The 15146-nt window shown below is 40.6% G+C and overlaps 2 protein-coding genes across 4 annotated transcripts; both read right to left on the bottom strand.

The window, feature by feature from the left end:
* Positions 1–2114: 2114 nt before the first annotated feature.
* LOC147461552 (uncharacterized) lies at positions 2115–6392 on the bottom strand. 2 transcript variants are annotated; one of them, XM_086509056.1, is made up of 2 exons: positions 3196–6392; positions 2115–3016 (listed from the first exon to the last, which is right to left on the bottom strand). In XM_086509056.1, the coding sequence occupies exon 2, from the start codon at positions 2954–2956 to the stop codon at positions 2150–2152; it is 807 nt and encodes a 268-aa protein (XP_086365182.1). In that variant the 5' UTR covers positions 2957–3016; positions 3196–6392; the 3' UTR covers positions 2115–2149. The 2 variants fall into 2 exon arrangements, with proteins under 2 accessions (XP_086365182.1, XP_086365183.1); XM_086509057.1 differs by having other exon boundaries at positions 5644–6392.
* Positions 6393–6525: 133 nt separating this feature from the next.
* On the bottom strand, positions 6526–9265 carry LOC147461551 (uncharacterized). 2 transcript variants are annotated; one of them, XM_086509054.1, is made up of 5 exons: positions 8612–9264; positions 8142–8218; positions 7995–8052; positions 7660–7792; positions 6526–7516 (listed from the first exon to the last, which is right to left on the bottom strand). In XM_086509054.1, the coding sequence occupies exons 1-5, from the start codon at positions 8781–8783 to the stop codon at positions 6553–6555; spliced, it is 1404 nt and encodes a 467-aa protein (XP_086365180.1). In that variant the 5' UTR covers positions 8784–9264; the 3' UTR covers positions 6526–6552. The 2 variants fall into 2 exon arrangements, with proteins under 2 accessions (XP_086365180.1, XP_086365181.1); XM_086509055.1 differs by lacking the exon at positions 8142–8218 and having other exon boundaries at positions 8612–9265.
* Between the last annotated feature and the right edge of the window lie 5881 nt (positions 9266–15146).

Genomic DNA, 15146 nt, shown 5'->3' with positions numbered 1-15146 from the left:
CTTGTCTTAAGTAAGTGTTACTATCTTGCTAGCTTTGAAAACTCAGATAATAGTTTTGCTAACTCAGGTAAGGTCTCTGCAGCCTGATCAAAAGTCAACTCCCACTGCACACTCACACAGAGGTGTTTCTCCTTGATCCACAAATGTCTGTAATTATTAGACAAAAGAATAGTCCATCTGGGACATTTGAGAGCTGGTTCCGCCACTGTGCTATGCTGGAAGTTACTGTGATCATCTTCCCATATGAGAACAACCATCACTGGAGTCTCATATGCCTTGATGTTGACCAACCAGCAGTGTGGGTGTTCAATTCAATAAAAGGAACCCACCCTGAAATTAGGCTGTAAGTGTTTTGTGTCAGAAAGTGTTTATTATAGATATCCATGTAAATTTGAAGCCTCATGCTAACATCTTGACATTGCCTAATGCAGTTGTATAAAGAGGTTGTTGCTTGCCTATGGCAAGCTATGTGGAAGGTATGAACTATACAAGGCCACAATCAAAGAAGTACCTGTCCCAAATCAAACCGATGGGAATTCTTGCGGCTGGAGATGTCTTCTCCATGCAGAATATGTCCTTCAAAGCTACTTTGCATTAAAACCTTTCATGACTAAGGTACCCATTTTGCAATGCATTCAGTTAGTTTTGGTTTAGTCTATAAAAGAATTCTCATCATGTGGTCTTTCAATTTTGCAGAGTGCTTTAAAAAACTACACATATGATTATTTGCAAAGATACCGGGTAAGTTTAATACAACACCTGCTTACTATGTCTAGCCCTAGAGAGCTTGAAGATAGCGGCTTGGATGAGCGCACTATTGATCTTACAAAACATGACGTGCCACCACGACAAACCCCTACATCCGATACAGTGGAATCGCATCGGGCCGAGGGTGTCATATCAGCAGAAGATCAAAGAGTCGAGGATGAGGAAAGGACAAATGAGCATATGGAAGCAGCTAAGGTTCAACCGGAGGAGACAATAAAAGAGGCAAGTCAGCCCGTGGAACAGCCAAAAGAGCCTATGGCTGAAACCGAAGATGAGGAAAGCAGGCCTATAGATGAGCAAAAGGTTATGGATGAGGAAAGCAGGCCTCGGGACGAGCAAAATGATATGGATCAGGAAAGGATGTATGAGGCAAGCCGATCAACCTTGAATCAGGCAGAAAGGGCCATGGGGGAGACCCCTGATGAAGCTTTGAATGATGACTATGAAGATAAAGCGGAGGAGAGCAACAATGACATGAACACTACAGAGACCCAGTATGGACCCTTGCTACCTGTAGATACGGTTGTTCCGGTAATGTCTATTCAAGTATGGCAAAATATGTTCAGCTTCTAACTACTTATATGTACTTGTCAACTTTTACAGAGGTTGATTATCTTGGACGTCAATGGATTGCTGCTGATGCGGGTGCCTCTCGGTGACAGAGGACCCTTTGATGATTTGCAAACGTTTCGGATGGGAACTTGTCGAGTCGTGGTTCGTCCAGGAACCAAGGAGTTTATTGAGTTTCTTCTTCCGCGCTTCAGAGTTGGCATATGGTCTTCAATGCAAAGGCAAAACTTATCGCCACTAGTTGCAATAGTTTGCAGTGTATGCCAAGCTCACACGTCAGATTTTGCCTTTTTGTATGATCAAAGAAAATGCGTTACTGTTGAGGGCCACTACCACCCTAAAAAACCAGGATTACCTCTTTTGTACAAACCGTTTAGCCAAATCGGTGTACCCTTTGATGCAACTAATACACTACTAATTGACGATACTCCCGAAAAGGGAGAACTAAATCCGCCGGGAACAACCATCTCACCACCTTCTTTCGAGGGGCATTCCTTCGATTTTTACCTTGAAGATATTCTGATTCCATACTTACAGAAATTGTATCTCAGTCCATTGTTCACGGACGAGTTTGTACTTTCTAATGAATTAAGATGATTCTTCTATCTGTGTTTTTCTAATATATAGACAGAGAGAGAGAGAGAGAGAGAGAGAGAGAGAGAGAGAGAGAGAGAGAGAGAGAGAGAGATTTGACGTGGTAAACAAATGTATTTCAAGCACACTTTTTCACAGGGCACAATTGAAAAATGAGATCAATAAACTTCATGTCTTGAAAGTCATTTGTATACACTTGGGTTTACAAGAATATCTGTTACATTGACACTACTTCAACCCGACCATCCAACTCTTTGCACAAAATATCTTTTTCTCTTCGCCGCATCACCTTACGGCCAGCTAAGAAAAAGGAAAAATCTGATAGTTCCTTGTCCATTGACTCTTCAATGATGTCATTTCGCAAATGCTGAAGACTGCATAGCTGCCTTATTGTAACCACCAATAGTAGGCCATTCTCTTTATCAATCACTTCCACATCCACAGTAGGATTATCTTCCAAACCTGCAGAAACTTGGTCCATAGGAATGTACTTACCGTTTAGCATTTGTGATCGCATATACCAAAATGAGAGTAATAGTGATTGGCTTGCAATCATGTACTTGACAACTAGAGTATCAAGCGCGACCTCGCACCGTAAACCAATCTCTTCCTTTGCATACCATCCTTTGTCAAGAAGTTTGTCACAGGATGACTGCTGAAATGACTTGCACATGAACATAGTTTTTGTAACTCTGATGTTGTAGCTATGAAACAGCTCTATGAAGAGTGCAACAGGACAAAAGTTTGCAATTCGAACCAGTTTGGTAGGAACAGAGCTACGCAGAGACCTTTGTATATCCTTGTAGAGCTTACTTCGCATTGCCTCCACCATTGTTTCCTCGGGAACTGGCCAGTCCACAGTGTTCCAATCAGTCGGTAGAGGTAGTTTCACCAACATGCCATTCTTATTGCCTGAGCTGAGTTGGTAAAAGTGGTCATAAAAAAAGATTCCCTCATCAGCCAATCTTTTGGTGCTCCTCTCTGAATACTGTAGAGAACCAATATATATGGGCATGTACAACATGGAAGAGGCCTATTATGCACTCCACAGGCTCCCATTGCTCATAAGAAGAGGGATAAACATCTGCAATATATAAAAGAAGAGTTAAACTAAGAGTATCAATAAGTACAAATGACAAATCTAATGTAATTGAGTTGTGAAGAGTAGAGACATTACTCATAACAAGCGGGAGAAACATTGCAAAATATATAAGAAAAGTTATAATGAGAGTATCAGTAAGTTCACATGTCAAGAGTACTTACAATTGCAACGTGGTTGATGTATATTTGATACATTTCCACCGTTTGCTATCACCTCTGGATGGGTAAACACATGCTGAACAAGAACTTCCTTTATAGATCTTTTGCCGATCTCAACTTTGAAATCCAACACCCTGGCTTTCCATGCTGAGCGGTAAACGTTGATACCACTAAACCTCTTGGGTCTTCTTGGTTGGATGAGGACCCATGAACCTTTGTTTATCCTTTGTCCAACCCATTGGTTGTCTGCACTTATTGAAGCTGGTATTGTAATTGAGGATATGCTACTACTTGGCCTTCTAGGCAAAGTGCCGTTGTTGTTTGTTGGTGTGAGAGACAGTAAACACCTTGAGGCTCTTGGGCGAGAAGACGTGGATGCCATAACTCTCAGAGAAAAGCTTTAGTGGAGGGAGATTCACTTTGAAAGCATTCTAATGGAGGGAAAGTGTTTCAAAATTCCAATATCTTGTGCGGGCTTAATGGTCACCCTCCAGTACGTTAATGACCATGAGAGAATATCAGAAGTGGGACCACACGCAAGCACCTAAAAGCTCGGTAAAAGTAAAGAAATTACTATGCTACAATCCTAGTTTCGTGAAAGTTTTATGCTATTTTCCTATTTTTTGAGTTTTTCCAGGTACTTTTCTACGTAACGTAGCCTTCATGCTCATTGGACGCGCTCTATTTTTCTCTCTCTTCATATGGCCCTCCAAATGACCTCCAAAATTTCCTAATGGGGTGACCCTTGAGAGGGTGCATGTGTGTTCTCTCTCCTCCCCTACTTCTTGGGCTCGCCCCCTCCTTTGTAGGCACCTTTTTAGCTTCAAGCACCTCAAGCTCTTCAAGCATCTTAGTCATCAAGCACCTCAAGCACCTTAGTCATGAAGCATGACAAGCACCTCAAGCACGACAAGCACCTCAAGCACATGCTTAGCTTGCTTAAGGTCTAAAGTACCTAAAGATTCTAGGTATAACTCTAACCTTTGGAGGTCTTTAATGAAGCTAATCCTAAATTCTTTTAAGCTCCATTACCTGCTCATTGCCCTTTGGTAGACCATCTCCCTTTTGGACCCTTAATGAGAGGTAGCCTTCTCTCCCCTTTGGTCCAGTGCTGAGATAGATCTAAAAGCACATATCTATATTCTAACTCTTGTTCCCATTCAATATTTTCCCACATTAAATGATCAGTTCAATATGAGAAAATCATATGGGATAGTTAGATATTAGATTTTATGATAGTCCTTACTTTTATTATCATCCTTCTTGTGACTCTAATTTCCCTAGCTCTTTTTTTAAATTGGTTTGTCTTTCCTTTACAACAATATCCCGAGCTTTGAAAGGCAAATGAGCATATAAAAATGCATGATAAGAAATGCTTCTAGCTTTCTCTTCAATGACACAATTAAGCTTAAGTATAGATTGATCTATATGGATCCACCTTGCTTAGAACTGCAGTCACACTTATATAGTTCAAAGCATAAAGGAGAGTGATCAGAAACTTAATAAAGTAGAGTCTATTCTGCTGCTCACGTGCGAGTGTTCATGAAGCAAGTCCACTGACATATAGAGTGTATCCAACCTTGCTACTCTGTAGCACCTGCCTTTTTGCTTGTTTGACCATGTGAACCCTAGATATCTACTAGGTTATGGGAATCTATAGACTATCAAAGCTTCCCAATCTTCTCTTTCCTTCCCAGAGATAACCTCGCTCAATTTGTTACATATGTCCTTCATATCAACCACCATATTGTAATCTCGTGCAATCAAAATGGGATTGATCAATCCTACCAACTCTTTCCAAATTTCAGACCTCTCTATCGTGGAGTTAGATGCATACAAGCCGACCAGAGTGTAATTGGTAGGCTCTTTAAAGGAGACAACCACCTAGTTACCTTCAAGTCCATGCTTAACCGTGTCAATTAGGGAAGAATGCTTGCAGATAACTCCAATGGTAACACTCCCTCTGCCTTGTGTATGATTAGTGAAAAACCATTTATATTTGGTTCCCAATCTTCTAAGATTAGTTAGGAGGTTATTTCCACCAACTTTGAGCTCCCGCAAACAAAGCAAGTCAGGAAAGTCAATGAGAGGTTAATAAAAACACCCTCTACATATATTTTGACATGTGGCTTCTTTTTAAGATAATTGGATCCTTTTTGTAACTCTCAAGAGTTCTGATAGAACCTCTTGTCCACCCAGGCCGAATTGAGAGAAGATGAGCTTGCTCCCACCCCCATCCCTTCTTCTGCATTATCCTCCTTCATTAACGAGGATAAAGCAGAAGTTCTAAGGCAAATTAGAGCTTGGGTCTTTAATTAGTGAGCCAGTTATCTCTAAACCAAGTTCTAAGGAATCGAGAGCCCCGCCGGGGGCGGAGGGGAGGACATCACAGACTAATTAGGGTTCTCTTTTCGTTTTGGATACAGAAAGGAGTACGCTGCAGGGGCATACCTTATGGAAAAGATCTTGGAATTCGTTGAGAATGGCGCCGATTGTTCTGATTTTGAAGCAGCTGCAGGGAATTTGCTCTCTTGCAGAGGATGCAATATGGTGGGGATGCTGCGTCCACAGAAGTGTAATTTGTGCAGCTGGGGAGGAGATACTCTGAGGGCTATGGGAGACATGATGTTCTCTCAGAGAATATTGCAGGAAGGAACTTGATATGACATTTTGAGCTAGATCTCTGCATGGCCGACCTCTCTTTCAGCTTGCATTAGTCTTCATCAAATCTGGAACTTCTTCTCTTTCCGAATACAAGGCCAGCCATATATAGCTTTATAAGTGTTATATGTTGGTTCTTGCAGATATAAATGGCAAGATGCAACTGTATGTCTCCTGTATCCGACGGGAGCAAAGATTTATCTGTAATGCCCAACTGCAGGTGCGACTATATATGCCAAGATCAGCATAGTTACAAGACGACTTGCATAGTTGCATATATGTACACACAAGAAGCTTGAGACAAATTCCCACATTAGGACTACTACTGCCCGGGCTGGCACTCCCTTGTCCCCAACCGCACCTAGCTAGGCATGCAGTCCCTACATTGTAGCAGCTCATGATGTTGAGATCTACAAGGGAAAATAATTGGAAGAGATCTCTATTCTCAGTACATGTGAAAATGTTAGAATTTTTTTGTGACAGACAAAAATTACTGGTGCACCTGTGACCATCCAAGAGAGACAATTTTTTCTAAAATGTAACTGATAACAATGCATCTTGTGACCATAGCCTAATACTGATATTGCTATACTTGTGGATGCGGATTCCATCACGTTGGTATGCAGCAATGATTAGACTGCATGGCAACATAAAACCCATTAAGAGAATTAATGAAGGGTACCAAGAGTGTATTATATATTATGCACAAAATGATCCATTTAGAGAGATGGTAAGGTCAAGAGACAATGACCCCTCGTGACACCGATTAGTACTACTACTGCTGCTCTTACAATGATGGGCATCATCCTTGCTAATTAGCAGATTAGCAAGAATGCTTTGACTTGCATTTGGGCAGCAACATTGATATTGTGGGCTTCTAGTGTAAGAGTGTGAAGAGGTGCAGCTGGTCTCATTAGCAGCCAATGGAAAATTAGTGAACAACGGTTTGTTACAAGGATAAGGGATTGCAGGTGAGAAAGAAGGAAGGCACTGGTCACTAAAATTAGCAGTGCTTATATTGGTGATGGTAGAGCTAGCAGGGGACAACATTGGGGCTTGGTAATCATAGTGCGTCGCAGCCGCCTTACAATTGGTCATATACTTTATGTTTGTGTCAGAATCAGTTAATCTGACCTTGCTTGCATCTGCCTGTCTCCCATAGTTCAAGAGGTCAAGGCTGATCAGCTGCCTTTGGTCACAATTTATCTTCCCATTATCCCCATTGTTATCGATGCGCGCACACTCTAGTAGTTCCCCACTAAGGAAACCCTGTTTGGATTGCAAGGGACAGCCTTTGCTACAATCTTGGTGGCTTGTGATTACATCTGCATGGTCACTCTTCAAGAGTCGCCCTAAAAGTGGCAGCTCCTGCAGTGCACAAAGGCCTTGCGGCACTGTCAGTCTAGAGCACTCGCTTCCATCATCGCAAAGCTGGGTATAACTGTCAGAGTCCTCCACATCCGGTGCCGAGTGCCAGTGATCAGGTATATTGGGTACCATGTTGCAGGCTCTACTTATCTCTGGTAGCCATGGCACTTGCAATGCTGATCGGGGTAGCTCCGACCCAGTCATTAACGCTTTCTCTGATTGGCCCATCATGTCATTGCTGTTTCTTTCAATCCTTCTGTTGAAGGAATCTGTATCAGGCTCGGAGAAGTTGAACCTTGAATCGATGAAAGAAAAACTATAAGCTGCCTTTTATGCCCAGAGAAGACGATGCATGCAAAAACAAATTTATTCATGACATAAACTTTTTCTCAGTTATCCAAATCCCTGCAACAGTATTCTTCAAGTGACGATGATTACCGGGAGGTAGAGCTGGCTGTTTCAACACCATCATCAAGCCAGTTGCGGACCACTCTTCGTGTCCCAGTATATTTGCTGATGTCAATCTGATGTGAACTTCCCTGCTTGCCAATTTTGAGAGATGCAGAAGCAGCTACATACATCAATTACAAACATTGAACAATATCAGAGTAGTAATTAGGCATTGAATTGCAATTAACACAATTCTTGAACTGTGACAACTGCCCCAAAACTGATCAATTAGCGCCCACAATATTATGTGTAATGCTAAATTAAATGAGAAAGCTATTGCATGCTAATGTGATTTGTAGCTGCATGAATGACCCAACTTGTACCTCTCTCAAAGACTTGTACAAATTGTGCATTTTCATCACTCTTCATACTCCTGTACATCTGCAAAATATGTTCAAAGTCAGTACATCCCGGCGCAAAGACCGCAGATAGATTAGTAGTCAGCACGAGATAATTAGTGCAGACAAAACCTGCAAGTGGCTCTTGACATGGGCAATGGTAAGTCCTTTCACATTCATGAGTTGCAACACTGCCTTGGGTGTAGCTCCTGCTCAAGTATATTAAGCAGAATTGGCAAATGATTACGATTCTACGAAATAATTAGCAAGTCTAACTAGCAATAATTATAATATAACAATTCTAAAACGTATGTATTGCATGTTTATTATTTCTTCCATTACACCAAAATCTACTTAAACAATTATAACTCGTTCCTATTTGGAGCTCGTTCCTGTATGCTGATTTTGTATTAGATGGAAAGCCCTCCACAACGCTAATTTCACACTATTTGAGTGCCTCTGACGCAACACTTAAAACTGAGAATATCGAACTATCTGTGAGAATTTTTGCAAATACATCCCTGACCTATAATAAATCCAGAATTAAGGAGTTTAAAGAGAATGAAGCAGAGGAGATAATTAATAGGTGGTGGAATTTTTACTTTCTTGCCCGCCAAGCAGATGTAAAGAGTGTAGAAAGCGCTGATGCAAATCAGCGGTCCATCGGAGTCGTGGGATCGTGGATCGCACATATTGCCTGGTTCTCTGCAGCCCGTACTGAGCCTCACTGCCATCCATCTCTGCTAATTTCCTGGTAGGATTGCCAGAGCCCATATATGGTTATTCAATCTGTGGAGACCCCGATGATCGAATTACGAATCACCCGAAAGTTGTTGATCGCAGGTACAGAATATATAATTTAAGGGAGACTGATCTGCCTGAAAAATCAATAAGGTAGCTGTGTTTAAGGATTACTGAAGTGAGGATTAAGGGCAAAAGGCACTAGGATTATGGCTTGATAAGCATTGAGATACATGCACAAGGTTGAGATTTGGTATATATTGAAAGGTGAATCTTTATGTGGATGTGTCACTAATGAAGAAATTAAGGAGCTGCATATATTAATGACAAACTATGGAGGGTCATCAATGGTCATTAACCAATGCATGAAAAGCAGCATATAATGGTTAGTGAGATTAATGGATAATTGAAGGGATCAATAATTATGGACAAGCGGCCAAAGGTTTGATGTAGCAAGAGAAACCTCCAGCTTTATTAATACTGAATTTATGAGAGAGTGGAACGTTTCTAGCGGAGCTGGTGGTGTAGTAGGCCAATTCAAATATTATTTCCTTTTTGTTCTGCTGTCTGATGAGAGAAGCGTGTGATTGACTCCACCTGATCAATTATCCATGCGCTTTGAATTTCCTGGGTTTTCTGGGAAAAGACAGAGATTGATTTTTCTTTCTTTAATCTGTGCTGATTTTGGAGGGGCATGTTGGAAATGAGAGTAGCATGTGGTAAGTATATATTTATCTCTTTTTCATTAATTTATTAATACCTTGTAAATTGTATACATTTTTTTATTAAATTTATTAAAATTTAGTGCATTTTCATCTTTTTGTATTTATAGGTATATACATACACTACTATACATTTTTTATCCTTACCTTGACATTTTATCTCTACTAGTATTGCCTGCTGCCGAAGGCCACCTCTCTTTCTCTATCTGCGTGCTCTCTCTCTCTCTCTCTCTCTCTCTCTTTTACAGCGTGCTGGTTTCAGAGCACACTGGCCGGACTGAGGAGGGAGCGACACGTGTCCGGGGAGGGAGCCAGAATCCCTTCCCCTTTTATAATAGTATAGATAGATTGACTAATTTCGAATTTTCCATTTTATTGACAAAATTTACATCAAAAGGGAAATTGACTTGCATTGCTTATTGGAATTAAATTATGTATTCCATTGGAACAATTAATCAGTTTAAATATTGACACAATTTTCATCAAATTAGGGATTTTGATTTGCATTGCTTATTGGAATTAAAGTTGTCTCTAGATAATTATTCCATTGGAATGAGAATTGTCTCTGATTATTCTGTTGGCAAGATCAACTAGAAAGTTATAAGGAGAACTTTAATAGAGCTAAAATGGAAAAAAAATAACCGTTTTGATGTGGATATATATTTTTCAATTTTTATTCTAACCATGACTTTATTTATTCTAACCATGACTTTATTAGTGAGGAATCATGGGTTCAAACCAAGGCCTAAAATTGACACACATAGTTTAAATTCCTTTTGATAGGCAATTATCCAAGCCCCCTTTTCATATGGTTTGTGTAATGCGATCAACTTACATAATTTGCAATATATAACGTAAATTTAAGGGTATAAACACAAAAAATGTCAGACAATTTTGAGATTCTAGTATGTCAAATGACAGGAGGTTTCTTTGAAGTACCTGTCCTGACAGGCAAAATAGCCCTTGATAGGAAAAACAGGTGTCAATTTGAGGCCCTGGTTCAAACCCCAGAAATCTCATTTGAAAACTGAGCAGATTTGCAACGGAGGGGGTTCTACTCCCATCTCTCGTTAGTAATCGTGGGCATTGGATATGATTAATACCAAGTTGCACTCGTCATACATGAACCCAATTGCATTTCAAAAGACGGGATTTCCAACTTTGGAAAAATCGGTAGAGTTGGGAAATGGAGGCAGCGTTTTGCTGATGTGATGAGCGGACAACTCGAACTAAACGATGCCTATGCGGATGCACCCATTGTTGAACAAATGGATCATGATTCCTCATGTTTCTAGCCATGAGAAAATTGAAGAGAAAAAGATAATTTTATATTCTAATTTTTGTAGTTTTCTTGTAGAGAGGTGACATTTTCTACAGGAAACAAGTTTACATTATGCAATCGCAAGGTGGGTGCTTTGTTTGTTGACAAGAAACAATTGAGCTTTTCACTGATTAATAATTTGAATAAACAATGGGTGTGGACAATGGGAATGTCTTAAAGAATTCCAAGGGGTTCATGTGTACATGTCAGCAAAATCATTGCCTTTCTATAATTAGTGCTGAATCCCACAAGGAACAAATTGCTCCCATTTAAGATATTGTACTTCACTATATCAAGAGAAACATCACTCCTTTTATTAACAATGCAAAAAAATATGTAGCATTTTAATTAATTATTCTCATTTTATGTTACAACTTTGCTATGTGAAAAGTACATTTTCTAATGCAAATGTAATATGGAAAATCATAGCTTTTTTAAATTGTTTGCATTATAAGTGGGTTTTATGAACAAATTTCTACTCTTTCATCGTTGTATGTTACAAATTACTATATCTACCAATGTCATAATAAAAAACCGAGGTATAGTGTAATTTAGACTCCAAAAAGTGCAAAATCCCGACTAGAATCCGAGCTCGCCTTGGAAAAATCCGGCAAGATTTTATAACTTTTAGCATGAATAGCGGCAAAAGCCTCAAATTTTGCATTGAAAAATATGGAAAGATTGGTAATTTGGTCTAATTCTTTTGGGTTAGGAGAACTCTTTTTGGGCAAGCCTTGTTGGGTGCTACATTTTCTAAGAATGTTATGTGGAAAATAATAGATTTCCTGCATGGAGAAATATTACTCGTTTGCAAATGGGAATTGGGAATTTATGTGAGAGAGGTTTTTGTAGGTGGGGGCCGGTGGTGGTGGTACACTGGTACGTCTGGAAAGGGGGGGCTGACGCGCTCACACGCAAAACGCAACAAAAACGTCTGGAGGTTGGGCTCTCAAGTCTTTGCAAATTGCGATGCATTGGCCTTCTCGACACATGAAAATGGTGGGTCACTGGGTGGGTGAGAAAAAAAGGCGGCGATGATTGATCATCAGCTGCTCTCACCTCACCTCAGCGCTCTCTCACATTCTCTCTCTACAGCTACACTCTAGTCTCTCTCTCATTGTGCGCACACGGGGACACACGCAGGCACAGACACGATATTCTGAAGACCGTGTGTGAGAGAGAGAGAGAGAGAGAGAGAGAGAGAGAAGGGGGGGGGGGGGGGGAATTCGATGCGTGAAAGAGGTGGTCACTGGTCACGTTTGTGTGTGTGTGTGTGTGTGTGAGAGAGAGAGAGAGAGAGAGAGAGAGAGTAGTCTGGACTTTGGAGTCTGGAGAGCGATGGGTGCAAGGTGTCAACACTATTCGGTGGGATAAAGAGAGACGAGGAAGTCAAAACCAGAGAGAGAGAGAGAGTGCATGTGCGGTCGGCAGACTCCTCAATTCGCTGCAAATTTGCAATACATAAACCAGAGGCGCAGATTGTGGGCACGGGGTAGACCAACAGGCAATTGTTTTGCTCTGTCTGTGATGAGAGAGAGAGAGAGAGAGAGAGAGAGAGGCAGAGAGCTGTAGGTGCACTGCATGAACACGCGGAAGCTTCTTCGTCTATTTGTCGTTGTGACTGAAGTTCTGAACGTCATTTTCTCCCACGGCCTTGAATTGCTCCCATTGGATTAGATTTGGTGAAAAGGATTTTGAATCTTCTCGTTCTACCCGTTTTAATGCTTCCAAGTTCCATTCCCCTCACCTAAATTAGTGACCCATTTCCATTGGTGGTGACATAATTCTTGAAAAAGGATCAATGCCCCCTTATAGAAGAAGGTGGATTTTAACCAATTTATCACATCTGGACTTACCTTCACAAGAAGATTTATAAAATTTCTCATGTAGGAAAAGGGAGCCTTTTTCAGTGTTTTTCATACAATACATAACATCGTGAGCTTCTGTTCGGGAGGCACCGCATACCTAGCTAGGTACGATTGGGGGCAGGGGACTACCGGCCCCCCACTTGGCCGGCGGTCCCCTACCCCAAATCGTACCTAGCTAGGTATGCTGTGCCTCCCTCACAGAAGCTCATGATGTTGAGGTAAGTCATAATGCGGGAATTATTGTGAGAATCTGTCCAAAACATCTTAGGAATAATTTACTTAGAAAATTTGGCTATTAAGTTAGCTTTCTCTGAACTCAAGATTGAGAGTTGCCCTTTTTTGTATCCAAAAGTGAAATTTTGTTCCAATAAGAAGCTTCTTTACGAACCCTAACATAAGATTCCTCACTTATGAGAACCATAGTACGCTATCTATCCATCCATCTCTAACAATATTCGATGGAGTCTAGTCTTCTTCCTCTTGGATTGTACCATTCCACTTTCTAGTTTGTCTCACCTCCCTTAATACAAACACATGTGCAACTCCTTGTTGGCAAGGGAATTTGCCACGTTCTTGACTTTGAAAATATGATGCATGATTGATGTCCCAAATCCTTATATCTATACTATAGTGATAAATACTCAACAAGAACAAGCTACAACAGTTGATGGTTGTTCATACCTCCTAGGGTTGAATCTTGACATGCACCCTCCCTTCAAATTTACAAGATTTAAAGGATTTTTGGCATCTTAATGCATTTTTTGAAGGGTAGCTCAAATTTTCACCCATTAAAACCGGACATAATACTACAAAAAATGTAAAAAAGAAACCTATAATATCGAGTTTTCACAGTAGATAAACTTACGGTAGCTAAGAATGAACTAACATGTCACGTTCAATACACAAAGGGACAAATCAACTAATCCTATGGGCACCAACATAGTTTATCCAAACACCACAAAAACAGTCATCTTCTTAGTACTTTGAAACCTGGAATTAGGCAAAGCGACTTTGTGTATAAAGATTCAACTCTATCCACTTGCATCGAAAGAGTCCTTCCATGATTAGAGACTTCAAGACTAAGGTCACCATTCACTCTTACAATTGTCTATGTGACTTTGTCCTAGTTTTCAAAATGTTTGCAAAGGGAGCTTTATGCATGAAGGTCACGACCAGAGCAGAAAACATACAAGACCAAAAAAAGTGTCTTCAAACGATCGATTTTTTGAACACATAGGGAAAGCCAATAGCTTCTCTCACAAACATGGCATGGAGAGAAGTTTGCATGAGAGAGAGAGAGAGAGAGAGAGAGAGAGAGAGAGAGGATAAGGCTACACAATTGAAGCACAAAAAGAGAAGGGAGACCTTTCATTTCCGTTTCTGGCCTTTAAGTAGGCATTAGAAATTGTTCACAAATGCCCAAGGTTAGATGACCCCCAACAATCACCCGTTTTAGCTAAACTTGGGACACTTGACATGTCACCTATATGTTCTATATTTTGACTTGATGGGATCTCTTGGATACATCATGGTGGTTCTCTCTAGATTTAACACATCACGGTTCCATAGGATACATCATGGAGATTCTCAGAGGATTCAACACACACGGTTCTCTTGGATGCATCCATCACACATACAAGTAGACAGATGAGTGGAGGGAAGATCTTACCTCCGGACTTCATTCTCTTTTGCCGAGGCCTTTATAAAAACACAACAATATTATTGGTTAAGGTGATAAAGTGGGCAAATACGGGGTTTGGTGTGAGTCTCATTTGACATACATCACATAGTAAAACTTGTGTAAAATCCCTTGGTGCATAATAACACCTTGTCAAAAGATTTTTCTAGACTCTTGGACCAAAATAGATCTATTGCAACACAATACTTTGCCAATCAAAAGAGATCCAAAGTATGGAACTACATAATGTGTTATTGGTGGGAATGGGTTTTAAAAACTTAAAACCAAAAAAATCAAAAGTGAATTGTAGTTTGGTGTCTATGTACAAGTCTCAATGTGCTTGAGGAAGCGTTGCCATGGTGGGGCCAATTGAGATGGACAATAGTCTTGTTCGTTGATGAGCATCGCAATTGGTGTAAAGTCGCTCTACGTTCCAATTTCCAACATGCTAAAGTTTTATGCTTGCCTACCTGAGAGAGTGTTTCTGAAGGCTCGCTAGCTCTCCGTTGCCTCTGAGCATGTCAAGACACCCTTTCGTCCTAGTGGCATTGAAAAGCAGGCCTATGCAGCCACTTACTAGAGAGAAGTTGTGTGTTGCCGCTTCTCAGTAGGCCACGATCCTCTCTACATGCATTGTCCTCATTGGAGGGCAAGTCTATGTAGGTAGTGGCACACCTGCAACATCATGGGAGGAGTCACATGTGCGGCCACAGTGAAAATGGTGTCCATATATAGTAGGGTATCTCTTGTGGCAAAGGTTGGAATATATTAGGGTATACATTGCACTATAAGAGGACTTGTCTATAA

This window comes from Adiantum capillus-veneris, chromosome 3 (genome assembly GCF_014529385.1).
Source record: "Adiantum capillus-veneris isolate H3 chromosome 3, ASM1452938v2, whole genome shotgun sequence".
Lineage (NCBI taxonomy): Eukaryota > Viridiplantae > Streptophyta > Polypodiopsida > Polypodiales > Pteridaceae > Adiantum > Adiantum capillus-veneris.
Note: the sequence above shows the minus strand (reverse complement) of the source record. Positions and strands in the feature narration are given on the sequence as shown.